This window comes from Neurospora hispaniola (assembly GCF_033458365.1).
Source record: "Neurospora hispaniola strain FGSC 10403 chromosome Unknown B0T23scaffold_1, whole genome shotgun sequence".
In the NCBI taxonomy this organism is placed as follows: Eukaryota; Fungi; Ascomycota; class Sordariomycetes; order Sordariales; family Sordariaceae; genus Neurospora; species Neurospora hispaniola.
This window is the reverse complement of record NW_026944406.1, coordinates 3,500,013-3,520,850: the sequence shown is the minus strand read 5'-3', so window position 1 is coordinate 3,520,850 and position 20,838 is coordinate 3,500,013. Positions and strand designations below refer to the sequence as shown.

General features: G+C 51.5%; 4 protein-coding genes across 4 annotated transcripts; 3 read left to right on the top strand and 1 right to left on the bottom strand.

The window, feature by feature from the left end:
• Positions 1 to 131: 131 nt before the first annotated feature.
• On the top strand, positions 132 to 2,142 carry B0T23DRAFT_349963 (RNA polymerase III RPC4-domain-containing protein). Its single transcript, XM_062836047.1, has 2 exons — positions 132 to 817; positions 876 to 2,142. Exons 1-2 carry the CDS (start codon positions 400 to 402, stop codon positions 2,006 to 2,008), a joined length of 1,551 nt encoding a protein of 516 aa, XP_062697237.1. The 5' UTR covers positions 132 to 399; the 3' UTR covers positions 2,009 to 2,142.
• Positions 2,143 to 2,943: 801 nt separating this feature from the next.
• On the top strand, positions 2,944 to 3,476 carry B0T23DRAFT_425058 (uncharacterized protein; the record flags this gene model as incomplete). The annotated part of the gene is made up of 2 exons (XM_062839884.1): positions 2,944 to 3,168; positions 3,234 to 3,476. 2 exons carry the CDS (start codon positions 2,944 to 2,946, stop codon positions 3,474 to 3,476), a joined length of 468 nt encoding a protein of 155 aa, XP_062697236.1.
• A 2,882-nt stretch (positions 3,477 to 6,358) lies between these two features.
• On the bottom strand, positions 6,359 to 8,851 carry B0T23DRAFT_370260 (uncharacterized protein). Its single transcript, XM_062836584.1, has 2 exons — positions 8,073 to 8,851; positions 6,359 to 8,009 (listed from the first exon to the last, which is right to left on the bottom strand). The coding sequence occupies exons 1-2, from the start codon at positions 8,709 to 8,711 to the stop codon at positions 6,834 to 6,836; spliced, it is 1,815 nt and encodes a 604-aa protein (XP_062697235.1). The 5' UTR covers positions 8,712 to 8,851; the 3' UTR covers positions 6,359 to 6,833.
• Positions 8,852 to 15,651: 6,800 nt separating this feature from the next.
• Positions 15,652 to 18,353, top strand: B0T23DRAFT_21171 (cyclin-like protein). The gene is made up of 4 exons (XM_062833567.1): positions 15,652 to 15,764; positions 16,009 to 17,184; positions 17,246 to 17,785; positions 17,839 to 18,353. Exons 1-4 carry the CDS (start codon positions 15,753 to 15,755, stop codon positions 18,067 to 18,069), a joined length of 1,959 nt encoding a protein of 652 aa, XP_062697234.1. The 5' UTR covers positions 15,652 to 15,752; the 3' UTR covers positions 18,070 to 18,353.
• Positions 18,354 to 20,838: the final 2,485 nt, after the last annotated feature.

The following is a 20,838-nucleotide window of genomic DNA, read 5'->3' as shown; positions in this document are numbered from 1 at the left end:
AAAAACGGGTCAACGTGCTGGTATAGGTTGTTCCGATAGCAATAACGTGTTCTTATCGGCACCAGGCTGCACTGCTTATCAATTAAATCCATTTTTTTTTCTGGTTCCGAAACTGCCCCGCAGCGCCTCAAATCACTTCCCGTTCCTGTTCGTCGCCAACCATCCATTCCGTGAACCGTCACGATTGGCAATTTCACTTCCGATTATTTAACCAAGCATCCAACTCATCGTCGAGCACTACATATTACACGGAAACGAATACTATCATTTCACCGCATTCCTATTCACAACGCAACCGGCATCGGCAATTGCCGCGTTTATCCAGCATTTCGCATAAATCACATCTCAGCGACCATACTACGAAACACACATCCGAATTAAATCACGGTCACCCAAGCTATGTCACAGCCCCCGAGTAGAGGACGCTTGGCGCCGCGCGGCGGCCGCCGCCCTGCGGCCGCCGCGGAGACACCCGCCTCAGGATCATCAGCCACCCCAGTAGCCACGCCCGCGCCGGCTTCAGCAGCACCCTCGACATCAACATCGTCAGCGGCGACCCCAGTAGCTTCATCGGCCGCCAAGCCGGGCCTGAAGTTCAAACCAAAGGCTGTTAGAAGAGGCGAGGCAGAGAGACAGCGCATTGCAGAAGAACAGCAGAGGTTACAGGACATCCGAAATGAACAAGAGAGCAGGCGATTAGCCCGGGCGAACCGCGGGCGCGGAAGAGGCGGTGGACGTGGGCGCGGGCGAGGTAACTTTCTTATGAGGGGAGGTCGCACCGCAAGTGCTGCCGGCCCCTTGTCAGGAGGCATGGGTTGTAAGTCGTAGTGGCTAATCTGACTTTGATACTGTCCGTCACTAACAGTCTTTCGCAGACGGAGGAGGCTCTTCTGGTTTTGATGGAGGCGGCGCGGATGGTTTCGGGACATCTAACGGCTTCGATGCGAACAGAATCAACGCCGACATGCTTTACAGTCTTAGCCTCGAAGATGAGGAGGAGAAGCTCGAGAACGGTCTGGTCCGGACAAAGAAGAAGAGAGCTCCTATGCCCATGGGTATCAGGAGATTCGAGCATGAGGAAGAGGAGGTTGTTATGGCGACCGCTGCGGAAATCGAAGCTCAAGACGCCGGCGTCGATGTGGCCGCTGGCGATAACGACAACGACGACGACAATAGCTCCGATCTCTTCGTCGACAACGGAGAAGGACCAGTACAGATCAAGGATGAAGGAGCGGTTGACACTGCGGTACCAAGGACCATCATCAAGAAGGAGGGCGGTGAGATGGAGGACGTCAATATGGAGAGCATCCCAGAAGGAGTCATCAAGACTCCCGAGTCGCCGGAGCTCAAGAAGAAGGTTATGGCCACTACAAAGGAAGCAGAAAAGCCGAAGGAGAAGAAGCCTAAGAAGCCCAAGGAAACAGAGGCAGATTTTGCCCAGCAAGACCGGGAGCGTTTGGTCGAGCTCTTCAACCACGGCACTGAGCTCGAAGGGCACATGTTCCTCTTCCAGCTTCCCGTCGTGCTCCCGCCGCTCAAAAGCGCAGCGCCAGCTCCCAAGGTCAAGCCGGAACCGGAAAATGACGATGTTATGATGCTGGATCAGCCGGCGATGCCAAAGTCGTCCTCTCGGATCGACTTGACATCGGAGGAGGCGAGCAAGGTTAAGAAGGAGAACGGAGAGGAGGCAGATGCGGACACAGAGCAAGAAGATATGACACGCGAAGGCGGCTATGTCGGGCAGCTGGTTGTGCGAAAGTCTGGCAAGGTTGAAGTCAGCTGGGGTGGCGTCCCTCTACAGATGGGGTTGGGCATCCAGGCCAATTTCTTGTCGACGGCGGTAATCATCAAGGAGGACGACGTAAAGCCTACCCAAGACCAGTACACGGGAGCCGCCTACGGCATGGGTAGAATCCAGGGCTCCTTTGTCTTGGCCCACACATTCGGAGATGAAGAAGAATGGGTTGTTGATCCGAGCGAGCTCGTCATTGTCGATGGGGAGCAGTGAGCGGGACTAGTGGTAGATGGAGTCCATTACATTGCATTACCTCCGGAGATGGGGGGTGACAGCGAAAACTGATAGGAAACAATTTGATACCCATTGAGCACTAGACTACAGAATTTGCATATGAAGGTGCTATTAGATTACTTGCATGTTTCACGGAATCGCTATGTCCCATACAGCCTCTTTATCGTTCTGGGCATTTGCTCGAAGGGGGGGAGCAGGCAGCCTGGCGGCGACACAGGCCGTTCATCGTTTCAACCGTCACCGGCATCTTCACGATATAGATCGTGTGATTGCTAATGCACACGGCTGCGCTCTCGTTGAATACACGGAACCGCTACACTACAGCCCGGACCGGGAAGAGCACTAGGTGGTTAAATTCACTCGACGGGAACTTGAACTGAATGTAGACTAATAACGGTCCGCAATACCGGGACGGACGGACGGCCTGAGTCGGCGAAGTGTATGACAACAGGACAAAGCCGGATATGGTCAGGTCGTACGAATTTGCGTGATTGTAGAGGTGTCTTCTAGTTGCAATCAATGAATGCATGCTGCAGCCGAAACGGACGATAGTATACATGTGGACCCGTTGTTCTGCCTCAGTCAGTCCGAATGCTTTGAACGCAACGAGGAATCTCTGTACTTCCGCTTGAATTTTTCTCCCTTCCCTCGCTCATTCGCTCCTTCCCGACTTCCAGATTCCTCACGGGGTAAGAACTGTAAACAGAATAATCTCTACCAGAAATTAGCAAGAGCAAAATAAGTCATCATCATTCCTGGGCGAGAGGTACTCACTATTTCCCGTCTACGATCAATGAACATGTCGTCAAAAACAGCTGAACACTCTCAAACACTACCGATCAGCAACGACAACAGCCATACTTTCGCTTCTCACCATCGATCAGCTATGGATGTACCGTCCCTGGCAAAGAGTGATGCTCATTAGCCCTCCCCCCACATCATCGTCCTTCTCCTTCGTTTCGAGCAAAATTGAGAAGAAAGAAGACTCCTCCGACTGTCCCGACGGCGATCTCCTGGCCTGTATGCAAGTCCTCGTCGCCATCCTCGCCAACATGCTCGTCTGGGGCTGCCCGTCCGCCTTTGACGTTTACCAGCTCTATTACATCGACACGATGCGAGCTGCCCTCATCCCAAGTCTCGTGGATCGGCTCGGCCCGGACCTTCCTCGCTCTCCGGCCGGCGGGCTGACGCGGGGCACATCAAGTGGACCATGACCTTTGGGTGCGGGACGGTGGTTTTTGGCACCTTTATAACGAGCCTGTGCGGCCGCGGCGGCGAGCCCCGCGAGAGCAACAAGTATTCGCAGATCTCCCTGGCCGAAGGGGTTTGCACGTGGTTCGGGCTGGGCATCTACTTCATACCTCCGCTATCGGTAGTAACCTTGTACTTCGGCATGGAGAAATCGTCGGTCGTCTTGGTAGTGTTGGTGATAGGGATTGGGCTCTGAAGCATAGTGTTCCCGGCTATCATACATACGTGACCCCCCCCCCCCCCCCCCCCCCCCAGGTCGAGGCTCAAGATAGGACAGTATACCCTCGACGCTCTCTCCTGAATACCTCCATCTGAAAGGCGTGTGGTCTAGACTGGGTGGAAATTTCCGGGAGCCTGTGGGAGACCAAGTACGTGTAGGAAAGCGCAGGGTATGGGCAGATGTTCCCCTTCTTTGTAGACATGATGACAAGCGCAATTACTTTAGAGTTGGCACGTATTCGTTGTGTTCCCGTGTATCTGAGCCTTTCGACATCCGGGCTTTGAACTTGAATGGTGTTTACTATCCGGTGGTGCCGTTCCGCTTCAACTGGTACCAAGAAATAACTCGGACGTGAGCACCTTTTGTGGTTGTCATATGTACCGAGAAGTTTCGGTTGTTTCATTGCAAGTAAAAGAGCTAAAATTGCTTCAATTTTAATCTGGTGATGTTGGTTCCAGCCTAGAGAAACAATTGGCGGGTGGTCTCTAGATCGGGAAACCAACCGCCGATGGCCGGATGCCCCCTTGAATGGTGATAAGGTGATCGGTGTATTATGCCGCGATTTCTCATGCCCGCTTTCGTGGTCTAGATACCGATTGATGTCGTTCGTTTATTTGTCTTCGGTCGATGAGTTCATGTGAAGAAAATGTTGTGTCAATACATACCACTTTATGAAATGTTTGCTGGCTTCGTTCGTCTGGTCGGAAACAAATCGCGTACGCCAAGGCCAGGATACCCCAGGCGGGTACTAAAAGGCTTGGCGTAATGAGTCGGATCAGATCTACTAGTAGACCTTTGCTTTCAAAACTAATTTTAATCGTCAACGAACCTCTTGTACATCCTTTCAAATTGTATCTGCATCATGGGCGATCCCTATCATTAACTCCTCGAGATCTAAAGCAAGAATGAGAAATTGTACGGGACTTGCTATCGTGGGGGGTTTACATGATACCAGAACCAATTGCATCGATCTTACGTGGAATGATATGCACACTACATACCAACAACCTCCACCAAAGCTTTCCCCACGTTTGCCCTGTTCCTCTATCCCGCTCGCATCGAACGCACGAGCCTAGGCCCCCCCGTCTCTAGCGTTTCGAACGAATCATGTTCAAGTTCGTCCCTACATCGTGGAACTACTGGCTCTGCTCAGCTCAGTGTTCTGCTTGACTTGCGCAACGAGTCAATCATACCAACATCTACGAATACATAGCAAAGGTGGGGTAGCCTTGATCAAACCAATCATGTCTCGCATATGCGTCTTTCGATGATCGAAAAGGGAAGGCGGCCGTCAAATTTTGGATCACCAAGCTAACTTAGTGTAGTCAGCCCGCACAGTCCATGTGCCACAGTGCGCGCCCAGACAGGCGGCTACCAGGCCTGACAGTGCGTAGTAACCCCGCAAAAAGTGATCGACTCCTCCGAGTCCTCTTTGGAACTCTGGCTTTGCAGCTTAGAGGTAGTTAGTGCCCGTGTACAAATCACCCTTGGACAGTTGGTTACTGTAGCGAGGGACTTGCAGGGAGCACTTCCACCACTTCGAGAATGGCTACTTTAGGTAGCAATGTGAATCCTACTGTGAATAGCATATGTATGGTTCGTTGCTGCCCGCTGTACAAAGTGGTGTCAAGTTTTGTACGATATGTATAAATGTTGTTGTTCTTACCTTGACTCTGTCTGGTTGGACCAATAGGACCGTCAGAATTCCACTGTCTTTAGCCCCACCTACCTGGTTTTACACTAGTCTGGATAAAGACTAGCTTAAAAGCTTGTTCAGACACCGCTTTTGATATCGGACGGTCTGCGGTCAGGGTTTCGTAAGAACTTTTTGAAGCTGAGAATGGCCATGCGTGGTTAACAATTGAGATTTGGAGAGCGGAGCTTGAACGAGTCTGATTGCTTCTTTCTTTTTCCTTTTTCTTTTTCTTCCGGCGTCGCGCGCATAGCGGGTATTAGCGACGATTAGGAATGATAACGAAAACGAAAAGAATACAATGGTGATGATGACGCAAAAGGTGGCTTGCGCGTATTTTGGTGAAGTGGAGACCTTGCGAGCACTTATCGTGATCCGGGGTTGATGACGTTCATTCATTAGACTTGACACACAGAAAGTGCAGTTTTCTGCGCGCAAGAATGTGGAAGTGGCTGATCAAAGCCATGAGGACTTGAAGATGAGCCAAAGTTCAAGATTCGAGGGGCATATTGATCAGTTGTGTTTGCTGTACATGGCTTCGCTTCACCCAAGCTCCTCAAGGGCAGGTATCACGCACCTCCAGAGTTCAGAAATGACAGTAGAGTCGCTGGTGTGAACTTCGCAGTCCCCAGTTCACCGCTTTGCGAGCACGTACAGAGAAACGTTAACGCTACTTGCGCTTACAAGGATTTGATCATCTACGTCTAGGTGACAGCTGGTGCTGGATTCTTCAACGTGATCGTCATCACCGCTTGGGGTAAATTTAATGCTGCTCTTGATCTCTCGTGTCTGGGCAAGGACACGGGCAAACTGCTAGAGCAGTATTTGGTAAGGTACACTGCTTGCAAACATTCTCGCTGGTAAAGACTAATTGGAAATTCGAACAACCGCCTTGTGCTTTCTACTTCCCGATCTCTTTGGCTTCCTGCCACACTTCGTCCCCGGTTCGTGCGCATGACTAGAACAGAAACATTTTCGACGGTAGAGATAGAATAAGTAAAACGATCCTTCAACTGCTCGATCTCACTGGCTGCCAGACCAGAACACGTCAGCTTCCTGCTATCGTTACGCCCTCAGCTTGCCCGCATTGCTGAAACATGCGACAAGGATGTACCATAGAAGTGCTGCAGAAACGTATGACAGTCTGGTTCGAACCGAGCATCTTCCCCCCTCCCCCCCTTCTCCTCCTCCTCCTCCTCCTACCAAAAAGGAAAAAAAGGGAACTATCACCTAGTCCGTCATATTTCGGCCATCTCTTTTCACTCCGTCAAAGGGGTTCACTCTCATCGGCACTAGTGCAAGTAAAACGAAAGTACCCAAAAAGGAAACCACGCACCAGTTGTGCGCCATTGACATCACATCAAGCACAGCTTCCCATTACGAAAACCAGACAGTCTCAAACAAGAACAAACTCGACTGAAGCCAGAAGTGCTCAACGGCTGATCGCAGACCGACACGCAACAAATAGGATATGGTAAAATAAGATGGGTAGATAGACGAATTTGACTTTTACCGCGCTGCACAGAAAACCTTTGGGACAAAAAGAATCGGGGGCTCAGAGAGATAAAAGGAGACACTGAAGAGGAAACTAAACTCGTGGATGATGAAGCAGACCCGTAGTCAGGCCATCATTAGCGACTTCACCTCTTGCGCTTCTTGCTCTTATCGAGTGCCGATGAATTTGGGACCGAGCCCAGACCCCCCGCAGGGGCGATTAGGGCAGCCGGCAGCAACGTTGCCGGAGCCGACACTTCCTCCTTGTTCACCGGAACGGGAACACCCATGTGACGACCGTAGCGGCCCTTCCGGCCATTACCCTCGTCCTCGCTAATGCATTGTTCGGCGGGAATGCCGGCATCCTTGCATCTGCCACAAGGTCGTTGCCTGTCGCACCCCTTCTTGCTCTTGCGACACCGTTGGCAGCGTGGCTTAGTGGAGAGATCCGGCTGTTCCTCCTCTCCAAGGGCCGCAGAGTAGGTTGAAGTTGACACGATCGACTGCTTGCGGGAGGCAGGCATGGATGCGGGCGTCATAGGGACTGGGTTTGCCGAAGTCTTCTTGCTTTTAGGCTTGGTGGCCTTGATTGCCTTGGGCTTGCCGGTTGACTGTGAGCGTGCCCTGGAGCCGTTTAGAGAGGCGGATCTGGGTTTTGGATTCTTCAAGAGTTTGGGGGCGGCCATCGCGCCCTCCTCTGCGCCATCTCCATCCTCGTAGTCCGCGTCATCGCCGCTCACCTCAGCACCATCTTGCGGAACCGCAAAGTGGCTTTCCGTTGTCTGGAAGACATTATGTTTCCCGAATTCGTCCGTCTTCGCACGCGCAAGCGGCATCTCGTCTTCGCTTTCACTCTCACAATCGCTTGTCGTACCGGTGGAGCAAGAAGCATCTGCCCTACCGCTGAACGTATCATCCAGCGTTGAGCCTGATGATCGGCCATGTACGTTCCAATCGCCTTGCAACCGCATGAGCTGCATGGCGACGTCCTTGATATCCTTATCTTCTTCAGACACACAGCTTCTCACAGTGGGATCGGGTGTGAGCATCGTCCTTATTCCGGTGGCAACACCCGAGCCATCATTGCTAATGCTACCACGGGCGCGACGGTCGTCAATGGCCGGCGTCGCATACGTACTAGAAGCCGCATAGTGGTTATGATAGTTCGGCGGAGTTTGTAGAGGCCGGGGATTGCTGAAGGGGTTTTGTGTGGCATTGCTGAAAGGTAGAGGGTATCGGTGGAAGTCATTGTGTCTGATGGGGGAAAACGAATGATTGGAAGTGGCCGCTGGCATCTGTGGAGGAGCAAAAAGCGGCAATTCCTGGGACAAGGGGTGTCAGTACATGACGATACTTGGTGGACTCTAGAGCCATGCAGAACCTACCGAACTCTCGAACAACTTGGCGCGCTTCCGCCGTCCTCCTTCGACGATATTTTCCACACTAATGTCGGTGTTTCCGAGAGGCTCCTTGTTCTTTCCTGACGCCGAGCCCGATGCCCCATCTCCACTGCTGTAACCATTGACGCTGTCGCCGTGGTCACCGTGCGTAGTCTTGGAAGACCGAGATCGCCCTTTTTTTCCGGCAATGGCAGTCGAAGTACTGCGACGCCCTCGGCTACCATTGGGAGAGGGACTGCGGAATCGTGATGTTCGCAGAGTGGGTCTGGAGGCGTGCTGGTTGTTCTCTTCGTCATCGGCATTGTTGTAGCTCGGTGATAGCCCGCGGGGGTTCTCGATGATGCGGACGTTGACGGACTGGTGGTCGACAAAGTTTTCGTATCGGGCAATCATGGTGTTTCCGCGCTCGTCCTCGAAGCTGATTCCCGCGCGCTCCTTGTAGTATAAACCATAAAAATTCTTGACAGTGGTAATGATGGATTCCGTCGCATCGTGCGGATAGATTGCGACCCGGAGCGGTATACGGGCTTCATGGAGAACAAATGTAACGACTTTGGCTTTGGGTGTCGTGCTCGTCGTCCGCGGCGACACATTGCAGCTGTTGGACCCGTAGGCGGTCGCCATTGATGCGGAGGTTGCGAGATGTGTTTGGCTCGTGGGTCTGCGATGACCTGATTGCGGTTAGGTTGATATGAACTGAGAGCGATACTGGGCTGCAAAGGAGAGTCGGAGTTGGTCAAATGAATGGGAGGTAGAGATCGGGGAAAGAGTTGGACGGAAGAAGGGGGAAGAGAACGATGAGCGCAAGCCCGGTAGTTAAGGGCCTACGATTCGCCGCGCCGACGACCGACGCAGACATGCAGGCCAAGTGTGCCAAACAACCGGAGGGGGAGGGAACCATTGCATTGTCCGAATGATCGCATGACGCTTAAGAACTGAAAATACTCACCAGAATGTACAGTTAGGCTGGTGGTGGTGGTGGTGATGGTCGACCGGTGGCTTCGATCTCGACTCGCGCGCACGCAATGTCGGGCGAATCTGGGCGAAGCTTGCAATCGTGAGCGACCGGAGCTCCAGCAGCAAATTGAAAGATCAGGGACGAGGTAGGGCGAGAAGCGGACTCGAGTCGAAGATGACTTAGGAAAACGAGAGCTTGATCTGGGCGACGTACTAGGAAAGAGACGGATAGAAAGCGTTGACGGGGCCGACGGAGGGAGGTGAGAGATAGAAGTAGTAGGGCGACCGGGGGAAATCCGCTTATGTGCTGGGAGGAGAATGGAGGAGGAGGTTTGGTCGACACAAACCTAGCACGCATGTCCGGTTCGCAAGAAACCGAATCTGCACTGCCTGTACTCGTCAGATTACTTGCTGGAATCGCAACCCCCCTTCACCACTGCACCGGGCCTAGCACAGTGCTCTGCCAGCCTGTCTCACTGCCCAAATTCAGCAGTCCATAGGCGTTTTGCCCCAGCAATGGGCCCCGCAGACCGATTTCTACAGCGCCAAATCCTGTCCGCCACTTCCATGACGGATGTGCATCTCTAGGATAAGGTATTTACAAATATGCCGGCCATGCCTCATTCTCGGCATGCGACGGACTTTAAGAGAGTCTTTCCATGATATCTGAGGGCTATCTAGGTTATCTCAGAGTTTCCAAGTCCGTAGGTGCGCTGCCTACCTAGAGGTTGGTTGCGCATGCGCATCGCATTGACTCTTTTGCGAGCATGGAATTGCGACAGCGTGGAGCTGGCGGAAGGTGTGGACCGCGGCCCCATCTCACCTTCTATTTCCATTCTGGTGGTGCAGCTCTTTTTTTACGAGACAAATGAAAGCACTAACAGTACGCTCCCATTTCTGGGAGATGGCATGATAGTGTACAAGTTGGAATCATACAACACCTACCAAACCTCCTCTTACCGAGCTACAATGACCGGGACAGGTTACCGTCGCCTTTTGATTCGTAGTAACTCAGATAAGATCCGAAGAAGCCCAGATGAAGACGCGGAACATACGACTCATTGCGAGCATATTTCGCCGACCAGAAGCCCCTCGAGATACTGTTTGACCGAAGAATACGTAGAGGTATACCTATATCTCCGCATCTCTATGGGGCCAGCTGGAAGTTGAGATCAAATACCTTATCATGTGTCGCGAGATCGACGTAGTGTAGTAGTTCTCCGAGTTCAAATATCATGGAGACCCCTGCGGCGTGGTATGTGAGATGGTAGGGTACCGTCTGGGGATGAAAGTTGAACATGACTTGGGCCTGGACGCACCACCTAGTTCTCCGACCATGAATCCCGCGATAGCTTCGTTCATTCCCAATTCTGCCTCCGAGGCCTACGGTTCGCGGCAAAAGTAGGTGGACTGAAAATTTCAGCCGTTTGACAGGGCTAACGTGCGCGACAAGCGGTGATGGAAAGATACCTTTATATGAGAAACCTCCCGCCAGGCCCAGTGATGACGGCAGGCGGAGATACAATCACAACGGTTCCATGCTCGGACACCCCGCCGCGCCGCCGGGTTCCGTTGTGTCTGAATGCTGATGAAGAGCTGGTCGTTTCGCTTTACTGTTGGGAGTGGGCATTCGTTACCTTTTTACCAAACCAACCCTCGCGTGCGTCAAGCGCAGGTGGCCACCAAAAGCCACTGGATGAGGATGCGCCAGATAGCCATGTCGACGAGCCTCCAGACAACCGTCGCGAGCGTTCCAGACAGCGACGAGCCAATAGCGTCAGGGCTAGCTGTGCCATGTCAAAAACAGGGGTATGGTTGCCCGTCTCACTGCAGGTCTTATACGGTGGACCGCCCGCACACACCCCTTCCCCCCTCTTCCACTTTTCTGTCGCCGATACTGTAACTAATCCGGGCATTGTGAGAGACGACAGGAAGCTTTGCATTCAAAGGCTGATGTGTATTTACTGGCGCCTCACTTCCTGAAACTGGGGCTGGCGAGCGTCAGTCAATCCGCATGCCCGTGTTTGCAGAATGGGGGTTTGTTGTATTAGGGAGGTCGACTTGAATCGATACTCGTTGCCGTGCTTTTTCACTGTCGTAACCTGGACATCCATCGCCAGGGTTGTGCCGCGACCTTTGTAAACGGTTTGGAACGTTCGCTTTTGTTCCCTTTTGGGGCGATCAACTTCGGGCAACCCAAGCAATACTGTGATACTGCCCGAATCCAACACTCGAATGCATTCCCCGCGCAATGGGAAAGCCTCAGCTACCATAGCTCCATAAGTATACTGGCTAAAGAACGACTAGAAGCTCGATTATCGATCGCCTGCGTGCGCTTCGCCTGGCGCTCAGTCTGCGCCAAATTTCCCAGATTTGATCTCGCTCTCCAGACGCTCTCGACCTTTCACGTTCCCCTCTTTCTTGTGCGAACCATTCTGGATCTTCCCGCAACGCCGAGCACGCTTTGCATACTCTCAGTGGACCAGGCAAGTGCTGGTGGAGCTCGAGGCAATGGCAGATTGGATGCAGTGCCCTGGACAAATGGAGCCATTTCGCTCGCCGTCAGGTGAATTCGTATGACATGCCGTCCATCGGATGGAAGGTGGGCGAATTTGTCGCTCTCCAGGGTATTTCTGGTGCCGAACTCTCGCCGGACGCTCGACGCATTCTCGAACGCAACTGTGAGGGGTCTGTAAGACAGCTTGACGAACTGGTATTGACGTATCCATGAAGCTCGTGATGAAAAACATCCTAGCAAAATCTAGGATCCAAGAGTCCATTGACTATCAGAAACGGTTGGCGACGAGTGACAAATGCCCAATTCTATATAAGTGTAAAAGCCAGGACTCGGAACACTCCCGCATCGACGGTGCAGTGGCATGGCGGCTTGGCTTTTCGATCGAGTTGGCTCCGTCCAGGTTCATACTTGTTGCAGCACAGTGTCTGCCTCACGGGTGTTCACCTCCAAAACTCAAACACTCTTGCGATCAAACCCCCGGGCCAATGAGCCAGCTACATACTAGGTAGGTATCTACATCCTACGGTATTTCTATCCTAACGGACCGGAACTGTCAGGATGTCGGTTCGGTTGTTGGTTGCAACTCATGACTGGACAGACTAGATACTGGCCTGTGTCCTTGATGCGCTGGCAGAGAAAAAAAGGGTTTTTCAGATGCACACCCGGGGGGTCCATCTACAAATTGCACCGAATCATCTTGTGAAGAGTTACATATCTTGTCTTTGGTCATTCCCACCTCGTCATCGGATATTATAAGATCTAGAGATGAGGAGGTCAGAGCCGGTCAAAATGTTAGGGAGGCCACTACCGAGTTCTCTACGCTCATCACCTCAAAGTCTCCGACTCCGTCCTCCGTGGCTACGGTACCGGTATGTGAGCGTATGCGCTTATCGATACATACTGTGTGACCGCGAATAGGAAAATCGATCGCTACGTACGCACGTCAGCCATTGCAGAGCTTCTCGCGCCCATTTGCGGGGATCGAGAGCGTCTTCAATTTAATCGAGTCGTTCTACGCCTTCGCTGTCCGTTGAAGCTTATGCATGATTAATGTGGACGGGCCTGCATTAGGAGGGTGGAGGTTTTCCTGCGGTCTCCTTCCGACGGGCTTTCATGCCAACGGCTGTCAGCGAGTCGGCCCCCTCAATGAACCATTAGGGAGGTTGGTGAAAATGGCGTCGGTTTCCATGAACCCATTTTGCGATTGTGACTGGGACAGGCTGGAAGGACTGGAAACTGACACAAAATTGAGGTTACTTAACCGAATCGCCGTCTTCGGATACCTCTAGGGCAGCGTACTGTAGTAGACACTCTACCTATACAGGTAAAACCCCTAGGCGTGCGTAAGGAAGTGAGGTACTGGCACTTGGGAACAAAAAAAAAAAAAAAAAAAAAAAAAAAAAAAAAAAAAAAAAGGCCGAGAAGCACTGCGTTCGAGATTTATCTGCGTCAGTCTTTTTAACACTTCCTGTTTTCTCGTTGCGCTACCACGAGAACAGTGTTGGGGAGCTCCGAGTCAACCATAGAAGCTTCCGTTCAATCACTGCTGCTTTTGAAGCCGCAGTGAGGTAGGCAATTCCTGGCCACGACCGACACCAAATTAAACCGCCCGAATGAGAGTCCTCGGCTGACAATGCATTTTACCACAAGTTCACAAGATGCGTTTCGCGCCCACTTCGATGTGCATTCACCATGTCCAGCACGAAGCGATAGGGTCATCGTCGTCGTTGTCTCCAAAGACAATCTTTCCGTTTGAACTGACGAGAGCACAAAGCAAAAGTTCTCGGGAGAGAAGGGAAGTTAACCACGGACGAGACCTGGCACTCGAAGGGAGAGCAAACAGTGAGATAAGTCCAATCCATGGTCACCTATCATTATGATTCTTCATCCGCACCGATGTCTACTATGTTAGGAGAATCAGAAGCATTCAAAGCCGTTGTTCCCTCTACAACGGGTCAGGCGCGGCAGACTTCGATAGGCGTGTCTCATCACATCGGAAGCGACCACGTTTGAGAGTTCCATACCTCACCCATCGCGTGCGCTCCATGGTGACAGTGCAAGCCACGGGATATACACGCGCGCGCTTCCACACAAAGGTCGCGGACGGATGCTCGCAAAAGGTGAAGTATCTTGGAAACGATCAAAGAATGATTACGATGGCAACCTCAAGAGAAGCTACTTGACTCTTCGTTGAAGATTTGTCGTTTCAAGGTGCTGGCGCAATTGCGCAGGCATGCCCAGTCACTACGTACAGTACCGAAAGATGAGGAGGGGTCGTCGGTCGGGTCGAACCCCTGATTTTCTCGAAACAAATGGTCCATAGGCAGCACGCCCGAACAATGATTCGAAGCTGGCAGTTCAAGGAGCGGGGTGTTTGATTCGTTTGATCATGTGTCTGTTATTGATGGAATGGTATCGACGCTCTCATCGAGAAGTGGAACTTTCTGTAATTCTTGTCGCAAATTGCCATTGCCATTTCAGATTTAGGACTTAGCAGGGGCATGCCAAGACAGAGACAGCGTCCGCTTCCCAGCAGACCCACCCTTACCACCACAAGTGAACGGACACTGACACTTCCGAGAGTTTCATTTGAACGTTAAAGGCTCTCATGTAAGCGTTCGTTGCAAATTGCGAATACCACGCACAAACAGTTCGAGTTCTGGGCTTGTGTCGATACTGAATTGAAACCAGGGGGGGAGCGTATGAGGCTGATACGGAGGTTATCGAAGAGGGTTGGGTGCGGTTTTGAGAAATTCCAACGCTCCCCGCCTCGTCATCCGTGACACGTGCTGGCGTGAAAGATTCGCGTATGAGCGGAGAACGCCGTTGCAAAATGCGACGCCGAGGGGTTCCCAATGATTTTGACTGTATAACATGAAGAGACTGACATTAGTTGATACTTTTTCGCTTCTTAGAGACATCAAGTTGCGTCAAAAGAAGTGAAATTGGGAACAGCAACTCTATTGCGGAGGGCGCGCTGTTTGACCATTTCATCGCCAGGCGTCGGTTGACGCGTCGAGCGTGCCTGCCCCGCGTTGTGAGGAATTTGGATGGTATCCCTCCAATGGGGTGTTACGTCATGGTGGGAGCGGGTCCGGGGTTGCACAGACCATTCTGGCGGTTTTTCAGTTTGGTTTTCTAGTGTTTCCTAGGTTACCCCATTCCTGTGCTGTCAATAAACACACAGTCGCAAGCAAGGGAACATTCCCAGCACGTCGGGACGCTGCGACCGGCCTTGAAAAGAAGTTCGCCCACAACAAACCCCAGCACTTGCCCGGACCCTTTCCCAACCACCTTGTCAAGCCTGTCACGCCCGATTCGTCTTCCTTTTTGCGACATACACAACCTCGCATCGTGGAGCAAGCACTGCAGCCCGAGGATCGCAGCGCACCGACACAGCCAAAATAGCATGCGCATCCATTCTTTAATCAGTCGCTCGTTCGGACGTTGAAGTCGGACTTTTCTTTTTTCTCATATTCTCTCATTCGACTTTATGCGCATATTTCACGTGCAGGTCGAGGTGAAGTGAGCGTTACGGTTACGGTTACGGCACGCAGCTCCACCGTGGTAATCTTCGCCCTGCGACCCTGCCCGTGAATCGCCTGTTCCCCTTCCTTCTTCAGGTTGGTGCAAGCCGGCTTCAACTGAAACGACTCTGGTCAATTTGGACTTGTTGCGCCGACCAGTCTCACCAGTCTCGCCTGTCCTGGAGGGATATCAAGTCCCGAGTCGCGGGTCGTGCTTTTCAACTCTTTCAACACGCATTCCCTCACTGCCACTACCTATCTCCTGTCTGCTGCACTGGGCGCATCTCTTCCGTTCAGTTCAGTTGCACTCTCGGACGTCCACTTCGTTGGTTTTGTGTCGTACAGAACGAGGCGCTCGACTGCAGGACGGTTCTTTCTTCGCCGGCGCTCACAGGTCCTTTTTTAAACCCACAGTCGTTTCCACCAACAATAGCCACCAGCCAACAGCACCAACGCTTCATCTTCGTCGTCTATAACAGAACTCGGTATAACTTCCACTTCAGCTATTTGCCATCTGGATCACTTTGGCCGTCGACCTACGCCAAGCGCGTCGCGTGTTCAAGGTCACCCAGCCTTTACCTTAATACTACCAACTCGCAAGGTTCCCGCAGGCATCCATTCAGCAAAACATCATCCCGTATCTCTTTGGTAATTTCCCTAAAGATGGACGCAAAGGTACGTGACGAAACCTACACTTCCCCATCAGGTCGTCTTTCTCCTTCCTGATGACGAGTTCGTATTCCACCCCACACCTTCGTTATCACCACCGTTATCACAGATTACACATCCCAACTAGGCCAGACAATTTACGTTCCCTGCTGCAAATCATTGGAGGCCTTCCTACCGCCTCAGCAACGCAGTGGGAATGCGTATTTGATTTCTCGTTTGCTCGGTATACTGACTGATACCTTCAATCCAGCCCCAGCGTCATCTGTGGGCTCCTCCCGTTCGATACGGCGACGAGAACATCCCACCTGCCGATCCGATTCACCAAAGTAAGAGGTCGGACAGCAAGATCAAGGCAATGATGGCGGTTAACGGCACCTTGAACGCACCACCCAAGAGGGCTGCCTGCTTCGACAAGAGCAACACCTCGAAGCCACTAGCCGACGGCGGGAACAAGGACTCGTTGAAGAACAGGGTGAAACCGATGGTCACAACCAGCAGCACTCGAGACCTACGGTCGGATGGCAGGGAGAATAACCGCTCGGCAGTGGAGGAGCATTATGTGCGGCCAACGGCGACCTCGAAGGCAGCATCACACGGCCAAAAGTATTCCTCGACGGCTCCCCTATCATCCCATGCCGCCAGCGGGGCATACGGTGGCATTCGCTCACACAATACCATCGCCAAACTCTCCGCACCGGTCAAGAAAACGACCAACGTATACCGCGACAACAAAGTCAAGGAGGAGAGCACATCTCATGCGCCCACTTCCTCGTCAGTTGATGATCTTGTTGCGATGGTCGACAAGCATATCAAGGACCCACGCCACTACAAGAGTCAACCGCAACTCAAGTCGGACCAGCAGCATACCCTACACCGGAATCAGAGCAAATATGTGCCCGATTACGAGAACCCGAATGACGTGGATGATCCCGACGATTTAAATGCCGATTACGCCGAGTCTTACGAGGACGCGGTCGAGCAATTATCCAGAGATCTCGATATTCCTGCGAACACCGATCCTGCAGCTATCGCCCACGCAAATCACATGTCAATCGCCCAAGCCAGCTATGACTCGATGCCTCAAGGCGCACCACTCGCGCCCTCGAAACCAGTCAGGGCCCTTCCACTGCCCCCCAACGTCTCTGATCCCGAAGAGTATTCTGAAGACGACGACGATCAGGACCTCTACGACGACCAAGGATATACCACCGCCCATTCTTATCGATCTCATTGCGACAATACCACAGGAGGACCTACCACATTAGTCGCGCCCAAAACAACCGCGGACATCCAGAAGGAACTTGACATTGCGAAGGCATGGGTTTTGGAGCATCAAACGGAGGAAGAGGTTGAGGAGGAGAATTGGGATGTGAGCATGGTAGCTGAGTACGGCGACGAGATCTTTGAGTACTTGCGCGAGCTTGAGGTAGGATACCCCGCTGATGCTTTCCCAATATCACTGTGACACTAACCAATCGTTTCATCAGGAACGGATGCTTCCAAATCCTCACTACATGGACATCCAAACCGAGATCCGGTGGTCCATGCGATCCGTCCTCATGGACTGGCTGGTCCAGGTTCACCATCGCTTCAGTCTTCTCCCGGAGACCCTTTTTCTCACCGTGAACTACATCGACCGCTTTCTTTCAGTTAAGGTTGTTTCGCTGGGCAAGCTTCAACTGGTTGGCGCGACTGCCATTTTCGTCGCAGCCAAGTACGAGGAGATCAACTGCCCTTCCATTCAGGAACTTGTGTACATGGTGGATCAGGGATACTCTGTTGAGGAGATTCTAAAGGCAGAGAAGTTCATGCTCACCATGCTGAACTTCGAACTTGGTTGGCCAGGCCCGATGAGCTTCCTTCGGCGCATTAGCAAAGCCGATGACTACGATTTGGAAACTCGGACTCTTGCAAAGTACTTGCTCGAAGTGACTATCATGGATGAGCGGTTTGTGGGCTGCCCTGCGAGTTATCTTGCTGCCGGTGCCCATTGCCTCTCCCGCTTTTTCCTGCAAAGAGGGCCATGGGTAAGTCCTCCTCTTTATCATGACATGGTTGATTGAAAGCTTACACATGACAGACACATGCCCATGTTCATTTTTCCGGCTATACGCTGGCTCAATTGAGGCCACTCATCATTAGCATCCTCGACTGCTGCCAGGAACCACGCAAACATCACGGCGCGGTATACGACAAGTACTCTCATCAGAGGTTCAAGTCCGCGTCTACTTTCGTGGAAGGCAAAATTGCGAAAGGTTTCGTGTTGCCGCTTCGAGCGAACGCTTCTATCAGCGACAGTGCGCAATCATAGACCCAACCATGCCCTCCACCCGTTTGCCCTAGCATGCATCTTGGTCAATAAGAACATGCTGGCGTAAGGGCGAATTACCAACTGCATTGTTAGGAAGAGACCGCAACGATAGCGGCTCTTTCCTCTTAATATGTCCACTAAAGGAGATGTACAACCAGTTATGGCGTTGCTTTCATCAACGACGGCAGCACCTGTTTCGTACCTCCGGGCCCGCGGATAGCATATTCTCCTTTCGGACATCCGATACTACGTATTCTAGACTCTTTCGGTACTGTCTGATCTAATCTTTGGTACTCCACGGGTCCGGCGGTGCCAAATTCATGCCAAAGTAAACAACAAGACTACAAAAAAGGAAACAAAGCTTTGATGATGAAGCGACGAAGTACGACATATTTTACCCGCTTACCTATTGTGGGTTTCGTTTTCACTTGCCCTTGCAGTGTTATTTTCACCGCAGGTTATGGGGCAGATTGCCCCCTTTCTTTTTCCTATTCATCGGCGTTTTAGGAGGTCAAGATTCATACGGCTCCAACTTCCAGGCGCGATATTGGAGGTAATCGTCATGCAATGTCTCGACGGCTTTTACACCAGGTTGAGATTCTAGGCGAAAAAGAGGAGGGAAAGAAAGAAAAAAAAAAAAGGAAAAAAGGGGGGGTTGGCTCATCTAAAGGGAAACTGGAACGGCGTCTGCTTCAGGGATTCATATCAGAGACGAATGGACGGATGGATCGACAAATGGACAAGATGGAATGGCGTCGGTACAATGAACATGATATTTCAACGAGCTTCAGCCTTTAGTGCGAGTGCATGGTCTTCCAAGTTCTACCGACATTTTTATGTCTAGCTTATTTTATTTATCTTTGCTCTTTCTGATAAAGGTGAAAGCTCGGCGCTGCTCAAAAGGGATGGTTGTTCACGTTTCTATTCATTTTGCATTTTTATTCTTTGCCTTGACAGAAGTCAGTCACACAATGAGTTGGGCACAAAAATGGTAGGCACGGCGAATGGAACTGGATGAACGTCATTAAGGACATGAGGAGGAGAGCAAGGCATGGTAGCATGTTAAGGGTGCTTTTCTCTATATGTTTGTTTTAAGACGCTTAGAGTACTCTGCTCGATTCTTTAATATGCCTCGTTTTGGGCCAAGAGAAAAAGGTTTCACTTCCAATAAGTGACAAGGCACTTTACCAGTAGAGAAGAAGAGTCAAAACATCAGTTAAGCTATGGCATTAGCACGGCCCAATATCGGTAGTCCAATCTATATACAAGACAAGTTATGTCATTCGTCGCTTTCTATGATGCATTGGTGCCAGAGATGGTCAATGTGGATGAAAACCTGCCTGCTTTGACAACAGATTTTCAATTCTAATTTCGAGGAGGACAAATCATTCCAACCCCAAGTGGGAAGATGATATCACCTAGCAGGTTGTTATTTTATGAAAACGTATGCTCCTTTGAGCCATATATAAAGCAAACAGTGGTAAGTTCAGATATTGAAGACTTCGGATGAAAAGAAAACACTCGAATTATGGTGCGTCAGGTTCCCGTCTGCAATGCGGAAGTCGGCAGCCCATTCAGGGCTTGTGGTGATTGTGCGATCTCGGCTGTCCGAAGATGTTGATAGTATTCCTATACTATTTCCACTCGACTATGAATCAGCGCTTCCAAGGCATCCATCACATGTGTCATCATGGGATTCCTGGTCATTGTCCATGCAATACCGGGTCGATCAAGAGTGGAATTGGATGATCACAAATCCTCAGCGCCAAAGTTCGATGAAATCACAAAGTGGATTGTTGATGATAGTGGACGGCGGGGTTCAGGGGCACCGGGGCCATGGAGTCATTGTTTAGAAGTGGGGTTTCCTTTAGACTCAAGGCGGACCTTTCGTGAATGGAGACGGGACTGGGGCTGCCCGGGCTGGAGTTCCCGTCGTGGATATTTCTCAGCTTTGTGGATTCCTTTCGCTCACGCCTCGAGGTTGAACATTACCTAATGTTCAAAAGTTGCATTTGCTTGGCAAGGACCGCAAACTCCAAATTCACTACCTCGCATCGAATGACCTGTCGGCCCGGCCTGGACCGCAGCTTCCTGCTTGGAACGGGAGTTGGAACGCGGGTACTGGACAAGTGCGCGGTGCGTAAGGTATTGTGTGACGACGGTAGGGTACCTGTGATGAATAAATCTCGGGGCGGCAGGGGCAATCGCATATTGGAACGCGGGTTCGGAACAGAGGAAGGCACCGCAGGAACCCTTTAGGTACTATTCGGCTTAATCTGAAGCCAAGAAAGGGGATGATGTCTCGGCCATGCAGTTCTTGTACACTGTACCATACTACATACTGAACTGAAATTTTCGTCTGCTCAATTCTTCTCTTTTTTCTTCTTTTTCGTTGACCACTCGCTACATTACGCGATCGCCTTCGCATCTTTAGAGGTCCCCACCCCCCACGACAACCACTCCACATCTCACTCTCTTCTACACGTGTACACATCTCACGCTCGTTCTGGAACATCATCCTAGTAATTATAGTAACAGTCATACTTCCTTCATCACTCTTGCAGTTGAAGAGGCAAAGTCGATGTGTTCGTAGCCGTGTCAGGTCTCTGAGTGCTCAGTTTCGTCGTGTCCCAGACTCTAGAGAGGTAAAAGCGCACTTTTGGCCGCAGCTGTCATCCGCAGGATAGCCGCGTGACGAGTTCCGTTTTTTCTTCGATCCCGACCGGGGTTTGTTTACTGGGGGCAGTCTTCGCCAGCGATCCCCCTCTT

What these genes read in the sequence shown, in the direction of transcription:
- B0T23DRAFT_349963 (XM_062836047.1), top strand. Translation starts at nt 400, where the DNA reads ATGTCACAGCCCCCGAGTAGAGGACGCTTGGCGCCGCGCGGCGGCCGC. An exon ending in CTTGTCAGGAGGCATGGGTT is followed by an intron (nt 818 to 875) that starts GTAAGTCGTAGT and finishes AGTCTTTCGCAG; the next exon opens with ACGGAGGAGGCTCTTCTGGT.
- B0T23DRAFT_21171 (XM_062833567.1), top strand. An exon ending in AGTACTTGCGCGAGCTTGAG is followed by an intron (nt 17,185 to 17,245) that starts GTAGGATACCCC and finishes TCGTTTCATCAG; the next exon opens with GAACGGATGCTTCCAAATCC. An exon ending in TCCTGCAAAGAGGGCCATGG is followed by an intron (nt 17,786 to 17,838) that starts GTAAGTCCTCCT and finishes TACACATGACAG; the next exon opens with ACACATGCCCATGTTCATTT.
- B0T23DRAFT_370260 (XM_062836584.1), bottom strand. Translation starts at nt 8,711, where the DNA reads ATGGCGACCGCCTACGGGTCCAACAGCTGCAATGTGTCGCCGCGGACG. An exon ending in CCAAGTTGTTCGAGAGTTCG is followed by an intron (nt 8,010 to 8,072) that starts GTAGGTTCTGCA and finishes CCCTTGTCCCAG; the next exon opens with GAATTGCCGCTTTTTGCTCC.